Genomic DNA, 15,203 nt, shown 5'->3' on the forward strand with positions numbered 1-15,203 from the left:
TCCCTGTTAAAGTATGTTTACTATTTTTTTGCAATAAATTTATAAAATAAAAATTAAATAAATAAATATATTTTACAAATACACAGTTTACAAAAAAAAGTTATCTCCTCTTTATTTATGGATGTAGCCTCTCCACTGGCCCACAGGCACGTTCCGAAGTGTCAGTGCATTATTTATTTTATACATACTTACTACTTTTACATCAATCGTCAAGTCACATCAAAATATTACAGGCGTAAAAATGAAAAAATATATAAAAACGATATTAAAACATACCTACATGATAGAATGAGAAAAGACTTTCATTAAATTAAAATTATATTCTGATATCCGAAACATATTCTTCAGCTTCCTGTCTGGTCCTTTTAGTAATCCATTTATGGACTAGAGTTTTGAAAACATTATTTTTCATTTTGCTTACCGATATATCTATACTTAAAAAGTTGTATGGATTAGTGTCTTTGTCCGTAATTTGTTTTTTTGTTTGGTAGCAGAAATATTGTTTTTTGTCTTTGCCTAGTGTCGTAAATTTGTTGTCCGTCATTATGTCTGTTTGGCTTTTGATGAAAGTGTCTTTATATGTCTTTATGTATATTTGCCTTATGTTTAGTACTGGGAATTCTGTAAAAAGTCTGTCTATAGAGTATTGGTAGGGCTTTTTGTTGGCTACTTGAATATTTATTTATAGTACCAATTTAAAAATACAGAAACAGGACGCGCGAATTGAAGAATTCTTTTTTTCATACTTCGAATAAATAATATTAGCGGATTAAGAGAATGCGCATCTTGTATATGTAATTTTTAATACGTTTTTTAATACGATTTTTATGCTTTTTCATACTTTTTTTAGCTTTTATTATTGTATATGTAATTTTAATACGCTTTTCATACTCTTTTACCTTGTATAAGATAAATATGTTAAGTTGATTTTAATTAATTTTATAACCGTATTATGTATAATGTATGTAATTTTTAAGATTTTATCTCATACTCTTTTAGGTTGTATTATGTACATTTATGTAATTTTAAACCTTTGATTATTTTATTGATTGTTTTATGTATATATCATTTTGAATTCATTTTCATGCATGTTTATCTTGTATTGTGAATATATTGTAATTTTTTAAAACTATTTTGTACTCGATCACATATTTTTAAACCGTATTACGTATAAATATAGTGTGTTATTTTTAATACCTCGTGATTTTTACCTTGTAATATGCATGATATGTACTTTTTCATAATCATAGCTTAGAATATAGAAGATGATCAGTCTTACGCTTCAGGTACCAGTCCAGGGACTATTTTCATTACATTTTTTTTGCACCACAACAGGCCAGGAGGCCCAATCACAGTGGTAAATTGCAACACAGAACACCCATGCTTGAGAAAATTCAATATTTTAATTTCTGTGTTCTCACCGGGAATCGAACGTGCTTAAGTCAAGTGTCCTAACCTTTACACCACGGAGGTCGTCATACATTTATCGTGATGTAATTTATGATATAGTGTTTTACATGAATTTAGAGCATGTTTTAAAATGAAATAAAATGTTTCTCTCAGGTCGGAAATATTATTTATAATGTAAAAAATCTTTGTGTATATAATTATTCTGTACGTGTGATGTGACTGGCTTAACCGATTTACGTGCGGTTTTCAGAGAAATATAGATCTATGCGCTGTGCGTGTTTGTAGATATTAGAATCTTCAATCTAATATGCAAAAAAGAAGTAAGGAGCATAAATGTTTTATTCATCGATCTACCAGGGTTGCATTCGAGGAGAATGCATTTATAAAAAAAATGAAAGATGTTCTTTTTTGTGTATAAAAAAAAATGTTTTTGAATGTTTACAAACAGCATTTGTTTTTTGTGGATCTCAATCAGATTATTTCCTTAAATTCCTTACAATTTCTGCCCATTTATTTCTTTTTACTGGATTTTTGGTAATACTAAAATAATACTTAATTCAATAAATTTTGAAAAATCGTATTTTTGCATAAGTTAACCCTTCTGTTGGTTATAAGACCCGAGTCGACGTTTGCAAAATGAATGCCATATTTTAAAAAAAATATTCGTTTTGGAATTCAACCATAAACAAGTACCTGTTTAGTCTTAAATTCAATATTTTAATATAAACAATTTTGGGTTTTGGAATTTAATCACAAACAAGTACCTAGTACCTAGGTACTTACTTATCAATAAAAAGTATTTTTCCAGGGCAAGCCAACGTTCGGGCAGGACAACGTCTGTCGGGTCAGCTAGTAAATAATATAAAATCGTAGAAGAATAAATAAATACATCATTTTCGAACCCGGCTTCAATGCTATCGAACAACATACTGCGTAAAAACCTAGTAAATAACTTTAAATCCTGCTTTATTTATCATGATTGGTATTCCAGGCAGGAATGGCGTTGGCGCTGCCTCGGGGGGCGGTGCACCCGGGCTGCGGGCTCCGCGCGCGCCCCCGTGGAGCAGTCCCCTGCCACGTGCCGCCTGGCGTGCGCGCACTACGGGCCGCTCTGGCCGCGCCCCACAGGACCCACCACCCTGTCGGCCGGGGTGCTGCAGATAGGGCCCCAGGCCATTAGGTAATAAAGAGAAGATTCGCATAATGTTTTTTAGCTTAATGTTTCTTTATTTGTTTAATCATGGTTCTGATTTTGAAACTAACTTATTTCCTAATTGGAGTCTATTTCTCTTCCAACTAGGTAGGATGTGGCAAATAGGACTATTCAGTGTAAAGCTTCCCTTGCCAGATCTGAATATTGAATTATTTGTTAATTTTATTTAAAAGATTAAATTTAATATTAGATTGTTCCGCACTGTTACAACTAATTAACTTACGAGTTCTGAGCAGGGTTACCCGATTTAATAAACTATTCTATGTAAATGTATCTGCAACAAACTACAGTGCACACTCGCCAATAAGGAGAATTCATGCGTTTGCAAATGAATACGCAAAAAATAGATATATTTAATACAACACTTTGAATTTTAAAAGGCAGTGTATCAATTTACCATCTTCAAATTGAAATACCTAAATAATACTATGTTGATTTCATTTGTTTCCCGTTTACTGACTTACATAAATAGTATTGTTCTAACTTCTTCTAATTTGAAGATTCTTTTAATATAACGTATACGAAAAAATGCACTTCTTATTTTTATTTTATTTTATTTATTTCGAATACAAACAGATGTACAGGTTAAATTAATATATTTTCTGTTCTCTCCACTGCAATACATGTTTGTATTATAACGTAAACTCATATATTTTCTACTAATATGAAATGATGATTATTTTTTTTATTTTTCTAACTCTTCTTAATTCATTTTTATTTTTTGCTACTTTTGTGTAAAATGCACGTATATTCTTTCCATTGCGATATATGTATGTACTATATGTTTAGTATACCCATTTATATTTTTAGTAGGTAATATATAAAGATGATATTTTTATAATTTTTTTTTCTTTTTCTTCTAAAAATCATTTATATTTTTTACTACTTCTGAATAAAATACATGTTAGTCTTTATTTGTATATATGGGTGTAAAGCATGTAAAAGCCTACAAGGCGTTTAAATCAATAAATAAATTTAAATTTATTTCAACAGAGAGGGAAAAATTTTTGAGAAGGGAATATGGAAGTCTAGGCATTTACAGGGCTTATGACCTGTCATTGGCTGGTTTAAGTGGCCACTTTACACACTGTGTAACATTCACCATTCTGCCCAAGTTTGAACGTCCACATTTCCTCAACTCTTCCATCTGTTGACTTTTGTGAAGTAAAAGAGCTGAAACCTTTATCACGTGGGTGAGATTCATCCGGATTCATCAGTCTGCAAGCATTTGGACATAATCAAACATTGTTCAATAAATAAATTCTTATTTTGTATGTGTATGCGAATGAACATCTTATGGTTCATTCTCGTTGTCATGTACCTATGGTTCATTCTCGTTGTCATGTACCTATGGTTCATTGTCGTTGTCATGTACTCGTACTTATGATTCATTCTCGTTGTCATGTACCTATGGTTCATTCTCGTTGTCATGTACCTATGGTTCATTGTCGTTGTCATGTACTCGTACTTATGATTCATTCTCGTTGTCATGTACCTATGGTTCATTCTCGTCGTCATGTACCTATAGTTTTGCTGCAACCAATATTTGTGTACTTTCGAGGACCTCGTGTGCAAAAATTATAAGAATTACAAAATATCTAAAACTATTATTTGATACCCGTCTGACTTCATTCTGGAAATGCTTGGCTACAATAGTTTGGATAAAAGAAGAAGTGCATATTTGTTTATGTATTTTTTCAGATTAATCCGTGATATTACGATCAACATAGGTATAATGGAGAGTATTTTTCTTTATGTTCCTAATGACTACCTTAGACATAGGCAGCTTAAGTTGTTTTATCTTCCTGCTTGCAGAACCAACCTGTCGATGGTAATGCCAGTAGGAAGAGCAATGTCTTTACTTAACCGTATCTCTTCGAATACCGACATCTTTCATATTAGTGAAAAAAAGTTTAGAGAGGATAGCATCCTTTTTCTATAATTGCTGGGTATTTTTATTTTACCATCTTTGTATATTTAAATTTTAGTGTGAATTTTTTCATGTTATGTATGCCTTGAAATATTTTTATAATGTACATAAACGTATATAAGATATTAAAATATTACAACAGAGATGAAGAACATTTAAGATAAGGTAATATGGAAGTCTAGGCATCTACAGGGCTTATGACCTGTCAATGGCTGGTTTAAGTGACCACTTTACATACTGTGTAACATTCACCATTCTGCCTATATTTGAACATCCATATTCCTCCCCAGGGAGTTGAATCCAGTCCTTGTCTACAAAAATTTGGACAAACTCAAAATATTGTTGATAAATTACCTGGTCCATGAAGAAGTATAGAAATTGAAAAAATAATATTTTCAGGCGTTGCCTAGTATGTAGGTGAAATAATTCAATTAGATGAATCTCACCCGCATAAATAAAGGTTTCAGCTCTTTAACTTCACAAACATCAACAGATGAAAGAATTGAAGGAATATGGATGTTCAAATATAGGCAGAATGGTGAATGTTACACAGTGTGTAAAGTGGCCACTTAAACCAGCCATTGACAGGTCATAAGCCCTGTAGATGCCTAGACTTCCATATTACCTTATCTTAAATGTTCTTCATCTCTGTTGTAATATTTTAATACAAACAACTCCCCAGGGAGTTGAATCCAGTCCTTGTCTACAAAAATTTGGACAAACTCAAAATATTGTATATACGATAAATAAATTGAATTTAAATTTGAAAGCTTTTAAAGTTTCTATGTTTTGATATTTTTGCGGGTTGATTGTAAAAAAAATTAAGCTTTCGATTAATTAGTTTAAAAAATTGATAGTGAATATGCGAAACCAAAGAAAGACACCCGTCATTATGAACAGTTCGGGGAAAGGGGTGGGTGCTTTCATTGTAGATTAAGTTTTACCACCAATTTAACAGACTGCCCAAAACGAATAGAGAGACTATTCTACTCTTGATTCCACATTTTTTTTTTTTTTTTTTTATTTAAATTTTATTGATAAACCCTTACGGGTTACATACATTTAACAAAATGTTTTCACTTTTAAAATTCACATTCTACTGTTCATAATAATATTTTTAACATCTTTTGTAAAGGTTGCCTGAGTCTTTTGTTTAGTTTTGTCTGGTAGTTTATTGTATAATTTCAGTCCATGGTTTATAAGTCTCGATTGTCCTTTTCTCGTTTTAAAAGGTTGTATATGATATTTTTCCGATATTCTTGTATTGTGTTCATGTTTACTACAATTTTTTTCAAGTTTTAATTCTTCGTCTACAATTACATCAGTGGCTAATTTATGAATAAATTTTAAAGATTCTAGTTTAAAGAGTTCAGTTACGTTTAATTGTTTAGTTTGTTCAAAAAGTTCTTTAGTTGCTGTTAGATAGGGAAGGTCATATACTAACTTTAGTATTTTATTTTGCTGTCTTTGTAGTCTGTTTATGTCATTTTGATATCCTGTTCCCCATAGTAGTTGCATATAACATATTTTAGTTTTAACATATGCTTCATACATTAAATTTTTTTCCTTTATTGGAACAAAGTTTTTGATTTTAAAAAATAGACTTGATAAAGTTGCCACTTTTCTAATTAATTAGATTAACATGATATTCTTTAACAAAACTTATCCCTGTTGACTGTATTTTTTTTTCCCAAGAGGATTCCAAAATCTGTTGAATTTGTCGATAGCACTCGTCCAGGGTTCTGATTCTATTATATTTCTTATACAGAGCTGTATTCTTTATCCGCCTGAACACAGAACATGTAACAAAGTGTTTATCATTTGTCAGAACTAATATAATTTACTTCCGAAGTTCTATTGGTGCAACTTTCTTTAGACACACTCCGGTTCATGGATTCTAGTAACGGGGGACCGTGAAAGCGCGTTGCTTATGGCGACGTCACGGCCGCTATTTCTGGAGCGCGTAAATGTCACCAGACGGGGCGGGGGCAGCTCTGCGCTGTAATCACAACACCGGACGCTAATAATAACATCGGGTTACTGCTTGCTGCTGTTGCCTCATCGTCTGGCAGTCAAGACAAGAGACAAGACTAGAGACGAGACGAAACCGCTCAGACAAGACCTCGGAGTATCTCATAATGCACTATCGCTAATAGAGATATCATTTTGCTCTATTGTATTGAACAAGAGCCTTGCAATTGTTTTACTAAGACAACTTCACTCGCCTGGCGACCATTATTGTTTTGTTTGACAAAAGAACGTATAAATTTTAAAAACCCAACTGAATTTTGATGCATAAAAGACTAAAAAAATAAATTTGTAAAAAATATGTGTATTGAGCATTATCTAATAAAATACACGGGGGAATCAAAGAAATATATATTGAAATAACCCAGCAATAATAAATAAGCCGTTTTTTTTATTTTATTTAATTCTTTAACTTTTTGTTCACAATTTAAATTATACATTAGCGGGCTTATTCCCAAATGGCAATATCTTCCAACCAACTAATAAAACATCATTCAAGACTCAAAGTATATTCAATTTAAATTTTTTTAAACTAAAGATGTACATCATCATTCCCTTTCCGCACCTAATTTTTTTGTCACATGAAGGTAAAATTATCAGTCTTACGCTTCAAGTACCAGTCCAGGGACTAAGAAATATTCTTGTGTAAAAACACTCCTTTAAGTAAATAAATACATTGGTATATTAAAAAATAATTTCAATGCGATGGAATATAATTACATAGCGGATCTCCACGACGGGTCTACAGCGACAGGCGTCGTGGTGCAGTTGGTTAGACAGCCGACTGTAAAACTGGCGTCGCAGGTTCGATTTCCGATAGTTGCAAGAAAAAAATACATGAAATATTTTTTTCGCAATTGGTCTGGGTGTTATGGTGAATTTTTCATTACCTCCATCTATATCCCCTCTTTCCCCCGGCTGACAAGCCTCTTAAATAGAGTCTTAGCGGTTTATTCCTTTAAAAAAAATATTTATATAAAAAAGCGGTAACGCGCGCGTTATTACCGCGAGGAAAAAACACACTATCAACAAAACAAAATGGACGATCGTTTCGTCAATTCTACTTTTCAATTTCAATACGGCGCGGCGTTTATTGGCAAAAAACGGTACAAATAATTTAATTACAATACAAAATATAATATTATATATATCATCACTCCCTTTCTGCACCTAACGGCGCATAGGACACTGTATCGATACACCGATTGCAGCTTATCTTGATCATTTTTGTTACTTGAAGGTAAGATGATCAGTCTTACGCTTCATAGACTACCGATCTGATACACATGGTATGGTTACCAACTGAATACAGTCAGGATTGAGTGTATGTTGTCTTGTCTTGTTTTCTGAATAAAAATATTAAATAAATTATATTAGGTATAATAAATATCAAATAAAATAATAATATATTATAATAATAAAAATACGTACGTAGTTTTATTCCACTTTTATTTATACATTTTTAGCAGCGACCGGGTTTCGTCGTGACCGACATCGTCAGACTAGTGGGAGACTAAACAAATTTCTAAACTAAATTTCTAGGCTAAAAAATGTTATAAATTAGTGCAAGCACGGGTTGTAAATCATGATTTTATATAATTATGGAAATAAAAGAGTTTAAATTAAAATATTTTAGGTATAAAGTAATGACAATTGCATGAATTTAAGTTTTGTTTGAATGTATATAATAAAAACCAATAAAAATTATATAATTGTATGAAATTTTATACTGAAAATGTATTTAAATTTTATTAAATCTATAACAGGGGTCGCTGGTTAGTGGTTCCATCGACAGCTGTCCCCGGGCCCGGGGGGTCGCAATATATTAAAATAATAATAATTAACATGAATATTGTTATTATTGTTATCAAAAACATTTCTCAGTTTGTGGTACGACATTTTACACTTATATATTTATAAATTTGTATAAACCACTTAAATTTTGAGTTTCACATCGACTTACGATGAGGTAGTAACCTCGAAACCGGTCGAAGTGTAACTCAAAATTAAAGTGGTTTATACAAATTTTAAAAAACATATAAGTGATGAATATTGTTGTTTGAATAATAATATTTGTGTGGTGGTTTGTCTTTGTGAGGTATGAAGTAATAAAAGAACGGACGCAGAAACTCAGGTGACAACTGTCATCAAGCGGAGGCGATAAAGCTAGGGTTTCCTAGGAGAACGGCGCCCGTATCTTAACGGCCGTAGTGAAAGAAGATGAGGTGGACAGCCGTCGTAAAGGTGACTAGAGAGTGGTTTCCTAGGAAAACGATGTTGATAACACCGTTAAAAAATAAAACCACTCTCTAGTCACCACTACGACGGCTGTCCACCGCATCACCGTTCACTACGGCCGTTAAGATACGGGCACCGCTGTCCTAGGAAACCCTAGCTTAAGCCCTTTTCACACATACCACGCAAATCCACCCGACCCGGTAACTTTACCGCGTTCATCCTACAAACGCATACACAACGTGTCACCTTTTGTAGGGTGAACCCGGGAAAAATACCGGGCCGGGTGGATTGGCGTGGCGTGTGTGAAAAGGTCCATACGGTTGGCTGGGCCATATACTGCGGACGCGTCCTGAGAGCTTGGCCACTTTATAAGGCATCAGGTTCTCTGGTCTAGATTCATCAGGTCCACTGCTGACTGTTCATCGGCAAATGCCAGAACTGCGGGACAACAACCTGATTTGGGAGTATTCACAGAAGCTGGCAGCCAGCTCTTTGTGGACACCATATGCTCCAACTGGGGAGTGGACATTGAATGATGATAATGATGTTGTTTGAACAGTATGCATCTAAAGTTTAAACAAATTTTCAAGTTTTGACAGGAATCGAAATTTAATGAATTCTTCAAAAAGTAAATATTATTATTTTTAGGTTAGATTATTCCGAGGTCCCAGGATCAGGGCGACCCCTTATGGAAGAGATGGGGAAAGTATTTCTTTGGTCGCTGCAGCGGGAGTGTGGGGTAAATTCGTCAGCACCATCCAACAGTACAATGGTGGTCTACCTAAATGTTGTTTCTGACGATACAACCTTAGACTGGACCACTGATGAGAGTTACGCTTTGGATCTGAAATCATCAGGTAATCTATCTATTTTATTATTATTTTAAAATGCGAGAATCGGAGGCCCATCTGGTGTTGCTGTTTTGATCCAAAAGGTCCATTTTTTGTATGATTTCTTCCGGTATCTTCCAGTATTAACTGTCATTTGGTGATTCTGGGCTTCTTGCTTTCTCAGTATTTTGACCCCGGTAAGCTAAAACTGTAAGAAATTATAGTTTTAAAAAAGTCAAAAAGTTCAAGTTGAAGAGTTAAATCAAAACAATCGAAAGATGAGATAACCCTTTTTACTTAATAATCATTTTATGCAGGTGTCTGTATAGTTTAAGGCTAATCATAATTTATTTCTTGGTTTTGAGACAAAATTTTAATGTAATTTTGACATTTTCAATTAGTTAAGTATTGCGTCATACTATTGACTGAATCGCCACTCACTTCGTAACACTTCATGATGAATTATAAAACTTTTTTATTAGTGTTACACGTTTTATTACACATTTTAAAAGAACACAACTACAGTTTCTAAAGAGCACGCCTCCGACGGGTGACACAAAAAAAAACTCCACGTAACAGTCTGACAGTTTCCTGGTAGTAATAATGTGAATTCTCTCCACTACTCTCACTACTCTCATTACTCTCCAGGGGTGTGATTCCGAACTCTCCCCCCCGAGGGCGTTCAGAATACCAGCTCAGGCATTCAGTGAATTTTTTGGGTGGATATCAATTTTGATGTGTTTTAAACTAATAACTCTTGTGTGGCTGTGATGTCACACTAGTCTACACCGGATACAAGACTTGATATTTCTCTCTTATTTTTTCAAACGATGAAGTTATAATTTTTGTAATCTTCAAATGGACATTTTCACATCGAATTTGGAAAGTGAAATGTGTATTATGCTGGATTTAATACAAAAAACATTTATACTTGCTACGCGAGGAATGAATGTGACGTGTGACTCCAATACAGCAATACATCAGTATAAAATAAAGCACAAAGATAGAACTCATAACAAGGAAGACAGAGACGCTGTTCTGTGGCCGGTATATGCTTGAGACAGATTTAGTTGGTTACTGACAGTGGTGGGGGACGTATGCAAGATGACCTGCGTACTTATGATTTCAAATTTATTTTGCTATAACACGGTTAAATTTTATGTTTATTTTTATAAATTATGGAAAAGAAATTATTAAACAGTATTTCCCCATATTTTTTTTTAACTTTAGAAAATTCCGCCTTTTACACGAGGTTACATCACCGGGCGCAATGGAGTTATTTACCACAGTCTTTTAAGAGATTATGCTATCTGACGGCGGTTCATATGATCTACATTTCTGTTTAATAAAATTTGTCGTAAAGGCTCTACTTTATTTATTTATTTATTTATTTTGTTCATTAACGCCCAAAAGGCATTTACAAAAAATAAAAATGAAATACATGCTAACATACTAAATAAGAAACAGAATATACAGAAAAAAAAAGTGAAATTAGTTAAAAAGGATATGATAAAAAGTTTTACAAAGTAAAAAAAAACAATAATAACAAAGGTATGCAAGAAAAAACAGTAAGCATATAAACAAAAAATGCAAAGATATAAGCTAATGAAATAAATTCTGTAAGGCAAACAATAAATAAAGTGTTACGGTAAGCAAGAAAGACATTTTTCAGTTAAATGAATAAACAAGCAAGCATATATTATCACGAAAAAATAAGAAATAAAAATATGTATCTATGAAATGCGTATTTGCCAATACTACAGTGCAATTTGAAATAATAGTAAAAAATAAAAAACAAGTATAAGGTAATAAAAATAAACAAGTAAGTATTTTTTTTAATTTATGAAATTGAATTGTCAATAATAGTTTGACGAGCAGCTACAAATAAACTTGATATTGTGGACTTATAAGATGGTAAAGAATTGGACAGAATGTCTGCAGCCGTTCCATAAGTGTTACCTAACCTATGCAGTCTCGGTATCAATGAATTGTTTTGTTGGTTGGAAGAAGTACTGGAGCAATGAAACAATAAAGTACTCCTAGTGTTGACAGCGGGTACTCTAAAATTAATCAATTCAAGTATTTTTGGTGCGTCAAAAAGAGAGTTTACAATTTTATACAGTACAAATTAATAGTTCTTCTTTCAGAAAGTGTTGTTAGGTTAAGCAGTGTTAATAAATAGTCATAATTCACATTTTGAATTGGAATGTTTAGTTTGTAGTTTATATATCGTAGAAATTTATGTTGAATGTTTTCTATATTATAAACATGAACATTATAGCAGGGTGACCATATTGATGAATTTAAATCTAAATTACTTCTTACAAGAGAACAGTATAATATTTTCAATGATCGGATGGACTTGAAATTTTTTGTATTTCTCAAAATAAAGCCCAACATTTTCAATGCCTTGCTTGAAATTTCATTGACATGATATACAAAAGACAATTTTTCATCAAAAAATACCCCGAGATCCTTTATCACTGATACTGTAGAAAGATTGACACCGCCTATACTGTAACAAAAAATGAGCGGTTTTTTTATTCGATGAAAACGAATGATCTGACATTTTTTAGTGTTTAAGTACATTTCATTTTACTTTCCAAGATAATTGATGAATCAGGTTGTGGTCTCGTGGCTAGTGTCTCGGGCTCGCGGGTCAAAGATCCGTGGTTCGAATCCCACGCTACCCCTACCTCATTCCTATTTTCTAATTGTGATTTATTTACAACTCGTGGAAAATGGTCCTTAAAATTAAATATTTGGGTGCATGAGAACGCAATATTTAGATTTTTTTAATTGAACAAGAAAAAAATGTATACAGGGGATAAAGGGTGGATGTCAGTTAATTATTGGAAATAAAGAGATGATTTAATATTAATAAAACCATTTTAGATTATACAAAACTGTATAGGCTATAAACATTAAGCAAGTTCCATTATGTTTTTATAAGTTTATTTTTATGTCCAAGTGGTTTAAAAACTTAAAAACGTTATATCTTAATACTTCTTTTTTTGACATTCATCCTTTTTATCGTGTACCCTTCATCTGTACCAAAGGCAATCTGAACCTTATTGAGACGTTTAAACATTGTATGTATAATAGTACAAATATCGAATTCCCTTTAAGTCGATTTAACGAACGGGCAAGCAACGAACTTATTTGCACTACGACTTTTATTATATTATAAAAACATAAGTTTGAGAGGTTCAGGTGTGGTACCGCGGAGATTGATACACTTTTACAAAGGGATTAACAATATCACAAACTAGCCTTATCTAAATCAATATCAAACATGCTTTAAAAATTATAAACGGTTTCTCACAATCTAGAGGTAGTCTGTAAATGGGTTCAATTTATTTTTCAGTCAAAGTGTATGGCGCCCTTAAAGTTATCACTCACAAAACAAAAAATCTAAAAGACAAAATAAAATATCAAAGATGTTTAAAAACTGCAAGTGGTCCGTTATATGGGGCCCGAAGAGCCAAACTTTATTAAAGTTAACATTTATCTTTAATTTATCGACAAAATAAATTTAAGTTTTCAGTATGAAAAGCATAATATGCGTATAATTTTTTCTTCAAAACGTGTTCAATTATAGGTTACCGACGAAGATACTTTAAATATTCCTGCAAATTTACTCATTTTCGTACACAAATTTTGGTTTTTCTTTATAGACAGTCGAAGATACTTTAAATTTTCATGCAAATATACTCATTTTCGTACACAAATTTCGGTTTTTCTTTGTAGACAGTCGAAGATACTTTTAATGTTCATGCAAATATACTCATTTTCGTACACAAATTTCGGTTTTTCTTTATAGACCGTCGAAGATACTTTAAATATTCATGCAAATTTACTCATTTTTGTACACAAATTTCGGTTTTTCTTTATAGACAGTCGAAGATAACTATGTTAACTTTCCATTGTAATCGGGGCCTTGGATCCGTATTCTAAAGGGAAGTTAAAGTGTATCTTCAATGTTATCTACAAAGTAAAATTAAATTTTCGGTTTGAAAAATATAATATGTTCACTTTTTTTTCGTAAACAATTATGGTTACCGACGAATGTGTATTGAATTTTCATACAAATATACACATTTTTGTACATAAATCGATGTTAGTTTATACCGTTCCGATATGTACCGATGAAGATACCGTTCATAATTGTGGCGCTGGGGCTCGATTACAATGGTAAGTTGACAGAGATATCTTAAAGTCGATTTTTTCACTGAAATGTTTAGGTAAACTAATGTGAAAAATTTTAGTATTTTTACCATCAACCTGGAATTTAATATTTTATGTAAATATTCTATATTTCAAAGAGAAAGTTCGTTTTTATTTTATAGGAAATCGAAGATAACTTATTTAACTTCTTATTGTAATTTCCCGTTTCCGCGTATGCGTGAAATATTTATTATCTGCACCTCTGGTGTCCCACAGGGTTCACGCTTAGGTCCTATTATCTTCTCACTTAATATCAACGATATAAAAAATGGTTTAAATATTTCTTTCTCCTTTTCGCCGACGACTGAATGACCAATTTTCCCCTTCTCTTCCAGGTTCTGCGCTGACTGCCGACATCCACGCCGCCACGATATTCGGGGCCCGCCACGGTCTAGAGACCCTGTCCCAACTGTTCGCCCCCTACCGGCTGGCGGGCCGCGCGGCCCTGCTGGTGCTGGCCTCTGCCCGCGTGCTGGACCGCCCGGCGTACCCGCACCGCGGGCTCATGCTGGACACGGCGCGCCACTACATCCCCCTGCCGGCCGTCAGGCGCACCCTGGACGGGATGGCGGCGAGCAAGATGAACGTGCTGCATTGGCACGCGACGGACTCGCAGAGCTTTCCAATTGTATCGCCGAGGGTCCCGCAACTAGCGAGGTTAATACTGTCAACAGGTTATCTGCCTGGCTACCATTTACTTATCTACCAGGTTAACGTGACAATCAACAATGCTTTGAGTATATCCAAATGTTTGTAGACAAAGATTTCTTGGAATTCTTCGCCTTGGAAATTAACTAGGTGTTTTCTTCGAAAAGGAAACAATAAACATCGCAGACTTTAACTCTTATAAGACTGTGATAAATAATCCCTTTGCGCGCGGTGATGTAACATCGTGTTACCACTTGTAAAAGACGGAATATTCTAAAGTTCAGATATACGAAAAAAAAAAACTTGGAGACGCACTGTTTAATAATTCTTTTTCAATAATTTATACAAATAAACATACAATTTAGCCCTGTTATAGCAAACAAAATAAAAAAATCATAAATACGACGCTCATTTATTTATTTAACTGTTTGTACATAATGTTATTTGTACATTGACGGGCTTATTTCCAAATGGCAATTTCTTCCAACCAACCAATGAAATAAAAGTTTTGTTTTTATAATTCAAGTTACAGAACATATTCAATAGAAAAAAAAGATTAAAAAGCTAGAGATATATAAAAATAGAAATAAACGTATTTGTTTAAAAATTACCTTAAATCAAAACTATTACTCAATGGGAAAAAGGAAAGGAGGAGAGATTAAGGAAGATTAAGGAGATG

The 15,203-nt window shown here is 33.1% G+C and overlaps 1 protein-coding gene across 1 annotated transcript in view; it reads left to right on the forward strand.

Moving 5' to 3' along the window:
• Positions 1-15,203, forward strand: part of Hexo2 (beta-hexosaminidase 2) — a 72,671-nt gene that overhangs the window by 49,409 nt on the left and 8,059 nt on the right. Inside the window, exons 3-5 of the mRNA XM_088226900.1 lie at positions 2,402-2,590; positions 9,468-9,676; positions 14,212-14,533. Of these exons, the coding sequence (XP_088083026.1) occupies positions 2,402-2,590; positions 9,468-9,676; positions 14,212-14,533 (720 nt within the window). The remainder of the gene's footprint in view (positions 1-2,401; positions 2,591-9,467; positions 9,677-14,211; positions 14,534-15,203) is intronic.

The sequence above is a fragment of the Micrasema longulum genome, unplaced genomic scaffold (genome assembly GCF_059751315.1).
Source record: "Micrasema longulum isolate JH-2025_06_02 unplaced genomic scaffold, ASM5975131v1 h1tg000470l, whole genome shotgun sequence".
Classification (NCBI taxonomy): domain Eukaryota; kingdom Metazoa; phylum Arthropoda; class Insecta; order Trichoptera; family Brachycentridae; genus Micrasema; species Micrasema longulum.